The 12400-nt window shown below is 40.5% G+C and overlaps 1 protein-coding gene across 9 annotated transcripts in view; it reads left to right on the top strand.

Annotated features, from left to right (window-relative positions):
• The window catches only part of LOC102198529 (protein FAM161A), a 14347-nt gene extending 10065 nt beyond the window's left edge, over positions 1–4282 (top strand). For 8 of the 9 annotated variants that reach the window (XM_005733693.1, XM_005733691.1, XM_005733685.1 and 5 more), the window contains 3 exons: positions 438–491; positions 1248–1397; positions 3254–4282. In XM_005733693.1, the coding sequence (XP_005733750.1) occupies positions 438–491; positions 1248–1397; positions 3254–4142 (1093 nt within the window). In that variant the 3' untranslated portion in view covers positions 4143–4282. The remainder of the gene's footprint in view (positions 1–437; positions 492–1247; positions 1398–3253) is intronic. The other variant, XM_013910976.1, reaches the window with a different exon arrangement.
• The last annotated feature ends 8118 nt before the right edge of the window (positions 4283–12400 follow it).

Here is a 12400-nt window from a genome sequence, read left to right as displayed (position 1 = left end):
AGATTAGATTAGATTAGATTAGATTAGATTAGATGAAACTTTATTAATTCCTCGGATGGTTTCCTCCGGAAAATTCAGTTTCCAGTAGCACAGCACCGACAGAAGTTGCATGTTACAGATACAATAAGGGGAATGAGAGTAAGGATATAAGCATAAATACACCATATACACACATGTATAAATACAGAATATACAACATGGATAAATAGGATTGCACATTTGAGGGACAGCACAGTTCCCTGTGGTGCTCCTGTGTTGCTGACCACAGTATCAGACGTGATGTCCTTCAGCCTGACGTACGGTAGTCGGAGATCCAAGCAATCAGGCAGCTGTCCACCTGCATCCTGTTTAGTTTCTCCAGGAGCAGACAGGATTGCATTGAAGGCACTGGAAAATTCAAGAAACAGGATCCTGACCGTGCCTTTTCCCTTTTCCAGGTGTGATTGGGCTCTGTGTAGGAAGTACAGGATCTCCACCCCAACATCCCCCTTGTAAGCGAACTGTAGTGGATCCTGGGCCACTACAGTAAGAACAGAGATGAGTGCCTAGCGTGCTCTCATATACATGTTGTTTCCAAAAGAATTCAATAACTATTCAAAAGCAACATTTATTACAAAACGACAACAATAATAATATCTCTGAAGGATGATACAGACATTATTCAAATAATTAAGGCTTAGTGGACTAAATCAGAAACTCACACACGTAATCCATTTTCTCATTTTTCCTGTTTCCTGTTGAGTCAGGGACCTTTTGAAAGGAAATTCAAACAGAATTTTGACGCAGTAGCAAGAACTCTGTTTCCAAACTTTAAATGTCAAAAGTCATACATTTTTGAACTGTGACCTTTAAAGTGAAAAGAAAAAGAAAAAGATTCCCTTAAAGGATGTTTAATGGATAGGAAATTGTTTGTTTTTCTTACTGGGAGTTGTGCTTTGTGTTGTGCTACAAATATTTAATAATGTAAGAGCTTTATTTTTTAGAGAATATGTGAAAAATTGGAATTTATTTAAGACTCAGGAGTGGGACCACATGCCCAAACACTGCCTTCCTGTCCTTGCATTTGCACACCTGTAACCTGTTTGCTTTTGTTTCTTACACCCCATCACCGTTATTTCTCTTCCCAAATGCTGCCACTGACCCACCACTTTACTTCTCATTCTTCTGAAATCTTCACTGACAGTTTACAAGTGTTTGGCATATACATTCATTGTTAATTTGACTGAGAATGTTAATGTCTGACCTAGTGGCCCTGCCAGGAGACTCCAGAGGATCAATTCCCAGGAGGAGCTGGACTTCCAGGAGTCATCAAGTGGCTCGGACCAGTCGGAGCTCTGTGGAGAGGACAGCATTGGGGAGCTGGACTGGACTCCCAGGCAGGAGCAAATTTTTGAGAGGTTGGTAATGAAGTATTAATTCACAGCACTGCTGAGTCTTCATTGGATACTGGAAGAGAGTGGAAAAAGATACAGGGAAACTCTGAGCATCATGTGTAATTCTTAGCTTTAGGGCCAGTCAATGCTATTAGTTCCTTCATCCCCTAGGAACTGCCTGTATACTCTTGTCACATTAGGCTGGGCATTGTTGGGCTCGACTGTGCTGAGCAGTGAGCACAGGGCCCAAAAGAGGACATCATGCCCTCAGGCCACCCTCATGAAGCCTAGAATAGTATAGCTGCTTTATTGTTGTTCAGAATATACACCTGTTAGTGCAGATCAGCATGAAATTTCAGTGCATGTACTCGCCATCTGACTGTACAATATAAATGATAAATAAATCCAAAGGTATGAAAATAATCTCAGATTTGTAAACGTATGTGAATACAGGAGGAATTTGTCTATATTCATTATTAGAAAACGGGAGAAAACCTGTAAAGAATATTAGGAAAAACTGCCCTAAATATACAGTCACATTGTGCATATATGTTTGGGGGTTGGAGGGTAGGGGTACAGCATAGAGGAGTAGCTATGAGTTCCAGAGTCTGATGGCATTGGGAGTGAACCTGTTGCAGAATCTGACTGTCCTAGACCTGATGCTGCAATATACCTCTTGCCAGAGGGAGCAAGGATGGGGTGATGGGCGCGGACGGAGTCTTTGATGATGGTTACAGGTTCTGCTGAGACAGCGTCTGTGCACGACATCCTGGATAGATGGAAGAAATGTCCCAATGATCTTCTCAGCAGTCCACACCACTCTCTACAACGATTTCTTCACTGTGGGGAATGACTGGGCTGTTCCAAATGAGCTGTTGAATGCGGTGGAAAGATTCGACACATTCACAGGGCTTCATCTCACCATCACTACCAGGGAATCACAGACTAAGCTCTAACGAGGGACCATGGGACACAGCACATACAGTTTGAGAGAGATGAGGGAACTGGCCACCAGTGGGAATACAGCTGATACTAATCACAGACAAATGGAAAGCAAAACAGTTTTCCCTTATGCTACCAAAATAGAAGAGGAAGTAACAGAACACTGGAACTGAATCACAGGCTTGACTTTGAGACAGAAAGGTAAAGAAACAAAGAGAGACAGACCAAGACATGAGAACTGACAGGGACAGGAGATAAAAATGGAGGCATGATTGACACTGAGACCCAGACAAAGATACTCAAGCTACACACAGACAGAAGACAAAACAGAGACAAGACTTGGATGGACCGGACACAGAAAGGAATTATCATCTGAAGAGAAACCAAAAACTGGAAGGCAAGATGACAAATGCAGAAGCGCCAATAATATAATACACAGGACACAAAATAGACAGGCTTGACCACAATTACCATCACAAATCCAAAAGAATACACCGTGAATACATAAAAGTCAAAACCCTGGGTCAATGACTCGGAGACCATGATACTAGTGCACCTGTTGTTAATTTCATTAAAGCCAAATCACATAAAACCTGCTGCTTATGTGACCAAATCAGAGGTTTAATTGAGTTGATGCTATACACTAATTAAAAAATATTCATACAAATAAAAGAATAAAGAGGGAAAGAAAAACCCACAAACAATAAAAAAGCACAAGGAAATTTAAAATAGTCATAATCATAATAAATTTACATATGGGCTTAATCAAGCATTAGAGATAGTTTGTGCTATCTGATCTGATCTGAGTGATCTCAGATATTTGTGTTCTCACTTATATCCTCACCATGCAACATCTACACAAGTTCAGTGGTTAAATCAACATATTACTGATGAACAGATCTCACTATCACATTTTATTCTCCTTTATTTTCCCTCAGAGACATGCTGCTGAGCCCAGAGAGGATGACGAGCCAGAACCGGTTTCGCTTCCAGCCCAATACCTCCTGTCCGAAACCGCAGGCAAGAGTGTCCGATCAAACTGGTGCCAGAATTCTGCCCAACTCCAAAGTCACTGTTCCCAAACCTTTCCAGATGATGCTAAGAGAAGAGGAGAGGAAGAAGCACAGAGTGCGCACACGTTCGGAGATTGAGCTGGAGAACACGCTGCTGAGGCAGGAGTTGGAAGAGCTCCGAGAATGCCAGAAAAAGTTCCGGGCGTCACCTGCTCCGGCACACATACACCTGCCTCTCTATGAAATTATCAGCCGTCGCAATAGTCAACGGTCAAACCAAAGCAGAAGCAACACCAACAATAACAGGAACATGGATGCTACAAGCACCCAGACCTCTACTGCACTCTCACCACAGCCTTTTCAGTTTTTGGAGAGAGAAAGGAGGAAGAAGGAGGCCAGGATTGTGGCAGAGCTTGGAAAGTTTGGTGAGAGAATTGAGCGACATAACTTCAAGGCAAAGCCAATGCCCACATCTATTTATGGCACCAGACACAGAGAGGGCACCATGACTACAAGCCATGATCCCCACACTCAAATCTTCTACAAAATGGAAAGAGAAGCTAATGAGAGCCAAAGTGATCAAAGCTCAGACCTGGAGCTTGATATGCACCAATCCGACTCCTCTCTCGACTCCTGCAGGTCCCAAAGAAGTCCTTCTTCCAAGCCAATGAAGAAGCAAATACAGCTGTCCATTGAGATGGTGAAGGAGAGAGAGACCCCTATCACTGACCCCAGCGGCTGCAACATCTGCTTGTCTCAACAGCTGGGTGGCCCAGAGCTTCTGCTCAGTAACAAAGGTGTTCTCAGTGTGTGACAAAGTGTTTAAAACTCACAGCAAAAAGGGAGACGAGGAGCAGCTACATCTACACTGTTTTTGAGTTAGTTTTACAATGCAGGCAAGTCAACATGGTTTCTAGTTGCTCTTGATCAAACAATAAAACACGGTTAAAGAAATGCATGTGCAAGGATGTGTTGTTTTTGTTTCTGTTTTTGAGGAATATTTTGCTTAATACATTGATTGTTTTCTGTCATAATTTATTGTTTGTTTCAGGTTGTTTCATTTTTTTCAGTATATATATTTAGAACCACCACAGTCGCATCAAGGCACTTTTTATTGTAAGGTAAAGACTTTAACAGTAATACAGAGAAAACCCCACAATGAAATCCCCCCTCTGAGTCCTCCTTTAAGCAAACAATGGGTGACAATGGGAGGGAAAAACCCCCACTTAACTGTTGCATTTGCTGTAACCAGTTAGGTGTGATGGAGACAGGACAAAAGACACAGTGTGAAAAAGAGCCAGAGATTAATAATGACTAATTATTCAATGAAAAGTGTATTAATACACAGTCAGTGAAAAAGGTAAGTGAAGAAGAAACATGCAGCACATCATGGGAAAGCTCTAGTAGCCTAGGACTATCGCAGTATAACTAGGCAGGAGTCAAAAATCCCCTGATCCAGCCACAACTATAAGCTTTCTCAACAAGGAAAGTTTTGAACCTGGTCTAATAGCAGGCTGCCTCCTGATCCTGAATCAAAACTGGGAGCTTTTGATTCAGGATCCCCACACACACACACACACATTCTTATCAAACATCTGCAAAGATGTCTGTCAGAAAAATGTGTTGTTGTTGTTTACATTCACCCGATGTTTTTTCTTGATAGCTTCACCTGCACGGGCAAAGTGCTTTCATTCTTAGCGCAAGAATGTAGAAAGAAATTTTCATTCTAGCAGAACAAGCTTCCACAATGCCGATTAACAGTCTTACAGTAGCGTCTATTATTCATGCTTCTCAGAACACACAACAAACGCGGAAAATCGTTTCAGCAGTAACAGTTTTATTTATGTTTTACTACATTGTATATTAGAGACTGTGTACATGCTGAACTCTGCCCTGCTGCAGGGTGCATGTAGCTCCACAGTCTCCTCAAGAGTTTTCTGTCTTGTGCTCCAGCAGATTACTGCATAAGAAGTACACTGACTATCCGACATGTGGGACATTCCTGGAATAGCGCAACCGAATCAGTGCATTTTATTTATCACTTTGTTAGGGTTGAAGGGAGAAGCAATGAGAAAGAAGTCTATACGACTAGGGTTGGACTAGGAGTACGGTGGGAAAATCTTGGGAAAATCATGCTGCACATAACAAAGAAGCAGAGGCTGGGGATCCCAAACACACAGTTCATTCACAGTAATGTGTAAACACCCTCCTGTTTTTTCCGTCTCCCAGCACGACCGTGTATCCAGTTAGATACTAAAGATTTCTGAGGAAATACTCGGGGGACTTCTGAGCGTCCCACGATGCGACAAAAGAGACGACCCGCAAACAATTACCCAGGAGACTGAGACATCACGCCCACTCAAACTTTAAATCAATTTTCGCCACTCACTAACTTCGGCTATTTTTTCCATCTCTGTGTTTATGAACTGTTCGGTAAAATGTTGCTCACACAGGTTACAAATAATCATGTACCCGTTACTGCAAGTTCAGGGAACAAAATACCGGTCTGGGCACATATTCAACCAATGACTGAGCATTCTCAGTGAAATGCCGTAAATAGCGGGGTGTTGGTATGTGTACCAAAATTGCGTTGGTGCCAGATGATCACACCGCTCACGGAAGTCACTCCTCCACGCGGGTAGTCAGCGTGCAGCTGAGAAGAGGGCGTGTAGCCTATTACAGTGCTGCAAGACGTCTTTAGAGATAAAAGCTTAGGTGTCAGTCACCGCACAGGAGACGAAAGGGCTGGACGCCTGTGAAACGTTAAGCCTTTTAAGCGGAATCCTGAAAATAACCAACGCTGGAGTTCATCGGAATTCTCAGGATTATGGAAACTCTGCGCATTCTGAGTCTGGGTAAGTGCACTTTATTTAAGCCTTTACTGAATAACTGAAGTCAAATAGCTAAAGTGTTTTTGCATTCGCTTGCAGGGGTGATTTGCATCAATATGATCTAACTTTAGCCTCCTGTTTTCTTAGTTGTTCGCCACAAAGCAGGTGTTATCAATGAAGCGCGGTTTGCGCTTCTGTTTGGAGAGTGGTGATTTCTTAAGACAAGTTGGCTGGCTTTTCACGGGGGGGATACCATCACAACCCTAAAACGGAGGTTTGTCCAGTCACCAAGTTAGACTTGAAGTCAGTAAATGCACGTGGCGCCCCCCGCCTCCCCACGCACTTTGCTGGCTATCTGAGTTTCTTAAACTCAGTCTCTCACTCAGCGCAGTCGATCTCCATCCTCCGCCCACTCCACTGCTGGAGCAGAGTGTGTTGTCTTTCCTCCTTGCTTCTTCATTGTACCGTGTGTTTGTGCCACTCCCTTCTTCGACTTTGCTTTTTGGGACACAATGTCAAATCATGTTTCTGGTCTCTCTCCCCCCAGCTGTGTTCGTGAATCTTTGCTATCCACAGGAGGTCCCATGTAATGTCAGTCATAGCCCACAAGGGATCATTTATAGAGTCCCAGAGTTCCAGGCACAGGCGTGTGACTATCACTGGGATAATGCAAGCGTAAGTTCAACACCTGCTTAGTTTGGGAAGGAAATTTTATTTCCTGATGTATCCTGTGCCTCTGTGTTTTTTTTTTGTTTTGTTTTTTTAAGCATAAATCTATTATATACAGGTGTTTCTCATGACAGATAAAGCAGAAAAAAGTGCTAAAAAGAATGAATTTAATGTTTGATTGTCTGATCGGCACATGGCCATGTGGCTTTATATGATTAATGAGATTGTTATGATAGCTCCAGAGCCACTATTTTAACCCTCTTACTGAATGAATTTGTAAAACTGCTCTGATTTTCTCATCTGTTGCCTTCAGGGTCATGTCCTCGCAAACCAGAGGGGTAAAATGGATAAACTGGTACTGAAAAGCAGTAACAGGAGTATTATGATTACCAGCTGTTTGAGCCACCTCAACTATACTCGGGACTGCATCTCTGAGGTGTTACACTCCTCACCTTTTAACTGCACACCGAGTAACACATGATAATTTAAAGCAGAGACACATAATTAATGACATTAATTTAATTAATGTAATTTCCTCTGCCTATCTTAGGGAATACAGCGCAGAGCAAGTTGTGACAGTGAGTATCTGCTTGCTTTATTTTAAGGGATATTTGATGCTACGTTTTTTCCCACTGAGGTAATTATAGATAATGTTTTTGATTTCTTCTTTTTACAGCTGACTGCAGTACTCCTGGAGGAGGTAGGAAACAGCAAAGCAGGAAATTATACTGATGTTAAGTTTTTATTATATTAGACAATTAAATCTTAATAATAAATTTTCTATGTAAAATTAGAAATGAATGACCTCTTTAAACAGGTATGGAAAGTTGAGATTCTCATCTCAAAAAAGAGATGAGCATCTGAGTCATAAAAACTGAATGGCAGTAAAGGAAGTCTAAAAGGGTTGTTGTCACACGCCTCCACTTCCTGTTGATGAATGAGCTGCTGAGGAAGTAGGTTTTTCAGTTTTCATTCATAAACAAGTAATCACTGTGTGATATTTAAAAATGTTAAATCACACTTGACCCAGTGCAAGAATTTAAATAGAATTCTGCTGCACTCGGTGCAAATTGGTATCTGGGACGTCAAGTCACTCATCAGCTCAGTTATGTAAATAAACTGTAATATCAATCTGTGGATTGATTATATATAATTTCACAGTGAGTCAATTATTGTTGATATTGTCACGCAGTGTTGTCGGGTGTTCATACAGAGAGGAAGTTTGGAACCTTATGGCTAATCACTGTTGAAATGTGAGTTAGTGTAAAAAAAAAAACTGATTTGCTTCTGAGACGTCTGAAAATAGAAGTTTTGATGTTGCAAAAATGTTATAGTTTTGTAGTACATATCACAGCTAGTCCAGAACTAGTTCATGAACATATAATGATGCTAAAAGGGAACTGTAGAAAACTGTGTCAGTTACTAACATGAAGCAGCTTAAAGAATAATAGACTGTTGTCATCCAATAGATGAATGCCTGGATGGATGAAAAATCACTTATAGCTCAAAAGTGGCATCAGTCATGTCACAGACAACCCAACAAGAATATTTTCTAAATGACTGGAAGTCTAATTCATGAGGGATACGCAGCTGCCTGTCAGTTTAAATAATGCAAAAATTGTACTTTGGAGATCTCAGGCAAAGTAAAGTGTTCAGCAGACTAATTGTCAAACTCTGTTTGCTCTTGTAGGGATACCTCGACATTACTGGTATACCATTACCAGTTTCTCCATCATGGCACTGCTGGTCGTGCTGGTTCTACTGGGCTGCATTTGCAGGTATTTCATTAGTGTACACAGTAGTATTAAAACAATCACTTGGCTCTTCTCAGGGCTTACCAACTCCTACGTTTCTGGAATGTGACACACACTTGTAAAACTTTGGTGTGCTGCCCTCACGCTGCGATAACAAATCTCAAATTGAAGTCTGAAAGCTCCTCCTTACTTCCAGAAAAGTCAGTGTGGAAGCGCCTTAAAACTGCACGATCAGTTGCAGTTTTCACGAGTGTTTTCCGAGGTCACTAAAAACACTTTGCTTACTGACCTCATGATCTGAATAACAAATAAAAATATTCTTTAATTCTCAGTCACACCATGTTTCAAAGAGGAAAATTAGGGATGGCATATTGAGCTTGTTCACTGGCTAATGACTGTCAATCACAGACTATTTGGTAATGAGTAAGTTTTGGCACAATCAGACCCACCGCTCCTTGTCACAATACGGCGACAGTGAAAGCATTGATTTTGATCAACAAATGACGTCACGCTAGCTATGTCCATCTTTTATACTGAAACCTTTTAGTGAAAGCCTTCAGCAGACATTTACACATGTAGCACCACGCCAGCAACTTCAAGGATTAGAATGTGATTTCTTTCAGACTATCTACATTAAACGATTTGGTTTTTTTTCCTTCTGTAACCAGATTGATCTTAATGAACGTGATAGCCTGTTAATTAAAAACATTTGTGAATAATTTTTACCATCTGTGACTACTCTGCAGAGTACTAGAATGATGTACAGTAGCTACAACTTAAAAAAACAACTTTTTACTTATTTTTTTAGCCATTTATTTATTTTATCTCTAATTATTAGTAACAAGCACACACATGTTAACAGGTGGTCTATAAGGTGCCACTGTTAGGATCCCTGGCTTTGGACCTGGTGTTTTGAGTTTTTGTTAAAGACTCACGATTCACTTTCTTGCCGTTATAATTGATGTGTAGTAGTTAGTTTCGCGTCTAATTTTTCTAGTACCTGAGTTTTGTTATCTATATTTCCAGTTCTTAGTTCCTTGTTTTATTTAGTCAGTTCCCTTTTCGGTTGTCTTGGTCTTCTCCTTGTGTGTTCTCCATAGCATGTTCTGTATTTACTCAGTCTTGTCTCCGTGTTTGAGTTCAGTTCTGCGTCTCCCCGTCACACAGTGCCACATACCAGCTACAACAAATTATCATTACAAATGGACACTGGAAAAAATAATAGCTGAAAGTTTGGATGCTATGACTCATCTAGTATGTTTTATATATATGAATAAGATTTGTTATTGCTCTGTTACAGTGCTTTGCTGAAGAGGAACAGCCCACCCATCAAGGATAACATTGAGGCACTATAATGCAGGAAAGCACAGAAAAATCATTTGTCCCCTCCCCCCACACTCAGCTATTACAAAGGTTCTATTCATCATTCATACCATATATATATGCTTTCATCTTGGAGTTATGTTAATCTGAGAAAATAACATAATTTCTACTACCGAATTCTGTAAACATGCCGTTAGTGCAGAAAAAGTTTGAAAATATGATTTTTATTTAGTCTTTTATATGTCACCTAACACATTACTAATGTTTCCTGTGAGTTCAGTCACTTCAGGAAAATCATGTGTATTGCTGTGATTTGGGGATGCATGTGTTATCTGCAGTTGTATATATTATAAGATATGCAATTTAATTCATTTAAACGCTGTGTGACAGACCTTAAGGTATCATATGTCCACCCCTGAAGCTAAAACGTAAACATTGCACTTCCTCTTTTGCTGAAAAACCGGTCCTACGTGTAGCCACCCAGTTCTGATGATAAGAGGATTCCCCCCCAACTAAAAATGCAACTGTGTTAATCTAGTTTTTAGAAAAGGTATTTTTTTTACACGGAACAGTAGCATCACTTTTAAACACTTGTGAATTCATTATTATTTTATTAAAATACAAACATTCAAATCAAAATGGTAATGCATTTGGCCTACAACATCACTGGCGAGTGTGTAAATGTGTCAAAAGTAGCTATTGTCATGTGAAGGCTGCGTGCAGGCAGGAGTAGTGAAATGGAGGACCCAAAGTGCAGACTCTGGAGAGAAAACGTGAACTCAAAAAACAGCTTCAATGCTGAACTCAAAAGTAACAAACTTCAAAATACAAAGAATAAACTCAGGCAGGCAGACAGAACACACAGCATGAATGAGGGTCGATCGTGACACAGATAAAGGAAAACACAGGGCTTAAATACACAGAGGGGGCCATCAGGGAATGGGGAACACCCAACCAGTGACTGGTTGGGTATGAAGGGAGGAAGAGAGAACAAAAGAGATGCTGTGGAGGGGAGCCAGAGATTATTAATAGTTAATAATTGCAGAGAGGTGTATTAACACATAGTGAGTAAAAAAAGGTGACCAAAGAAGAAACACCTGTGCATCTTGGGAATCCCCCAGCAGCTTAGACCTATTGTAGTGACACTACTGGGAAGATTCAGGCTCACCTTATCCAGCCCTAACTATAAGCTTTATCAAAATGGAAAGTTTTTTTTTGCCTACTCCTAAAAGTAGAGCGAGCGTCTCTGTCTCCCAAATCCAAACTGGGAGCTGGTTCCACAGAAGAGCGGCCTGAAAACTGAAGGCTCTCCCTCCCATTCTACTTTTAAATACTCTAGTAACAACAAGCAAGCCTGCAGTCTGAGAGCGAAGTGCTCTAATGGGGTGATACGGTACTATGAGGTCATTAAGATAAGATTGGGCCTGATTATTGAAGCATTTCCATGTGAGGAGCAGGATTTTAAAATTAGATTCTGGATTGAAGAGAAGCCAACATATAAGAAATCTGCTCTCTCCTACTCCCTGTCAGTACTCGCAGAGTTTTGGATCAACTGAAGGCTTTTCAGGGAGTTTTAAGAACATCCTGATAATAATGAATTACAGCAGTCCAGCCTGGAAATAGTACATGCATGGACAGGTTTTTCAGTATCACTCTGACACAGGTTGCTTCTAATTTTGGAGATATTATGCAAATGGTAGAAAAGAGTTCTACTGTACATATGTTTAATTTGTGCTCCGTAGGACACATCTTGGTCAAAAAGATTCCTCACAGTGTTACTGGAGGTCAAGTTAATGCCATCCAGAATGAAGCATCTGGTTAAATACAGTATTTGTAGGATTTAGTATGTTCTGATATTCATAAGATCAGAACAATATCCATCCCTCCCTGTGACAGGCATTTGGTCCTTTCAGACACTGAGGCATGTGTCCAATTTCCGTTATATATCAATAGCAATTTGTTCTTCCAACCAAGCACAGTCAGTGTTTAATTAGTTTCAGTCTTTGCATTCACATTCACAGTCTCCAGTGTCGTGTAATTATTTGGTTCAGAGTGGAGTCCTGAGGTTGTGGAAACCTCAAACCAAAAGCCAGCAGCAACATAGCAGCTTAACCTGGTCCGGTCAAAAAACCAGCGTCTCTTTTCAAAGTTGAAGCTGTCAGAAATGTTTGTGCCATAATGAAGCACGAGAAATTTCACTTCCTACTGCCTATAGCATTACAAAAACCCCTTTTGTGTAGATTTTAAACTTTAATCTTTTTGTTAACCCTGTTTTGAACCATGTCTTTGTTAAACATGCATAGCATTAAGAAAAATATTTCTATCTACAAATATGAATTAAAATAATTTATATACTTTTTTAAATACATACAAAGTTCTCTCCAGTAGCTTTCCAACAGTAGAGTGAAACTGATCTTTTTGCATTTAAGTCTGAGATCAACACACACAGCAGAGTGACTTGATGCTATTTATAAACAAAGTGCATTTATATATAT

Source organism: Pundamilia nyererei, unplaced genomic scaffold, assembly GCF_000239375.1.
Source record: "Pundamilia nyererei isolate P.nyererei 1_Seehausen unplaced genomic scaffold, PunNye1.0 scaffold00054, whole genome shotgun sequence".
NCBI lineage: Eukaryota > Metazoa > Chordata > Actinopteri > Cichliformes > Cichlidae > Pundamilia > Pundamilia nyererei.
The sequence above is the reverse complement of the archived record's forward strand: the minus strand, read 5'-3'. Positions and strand labels throughout refer to the sequence as shown.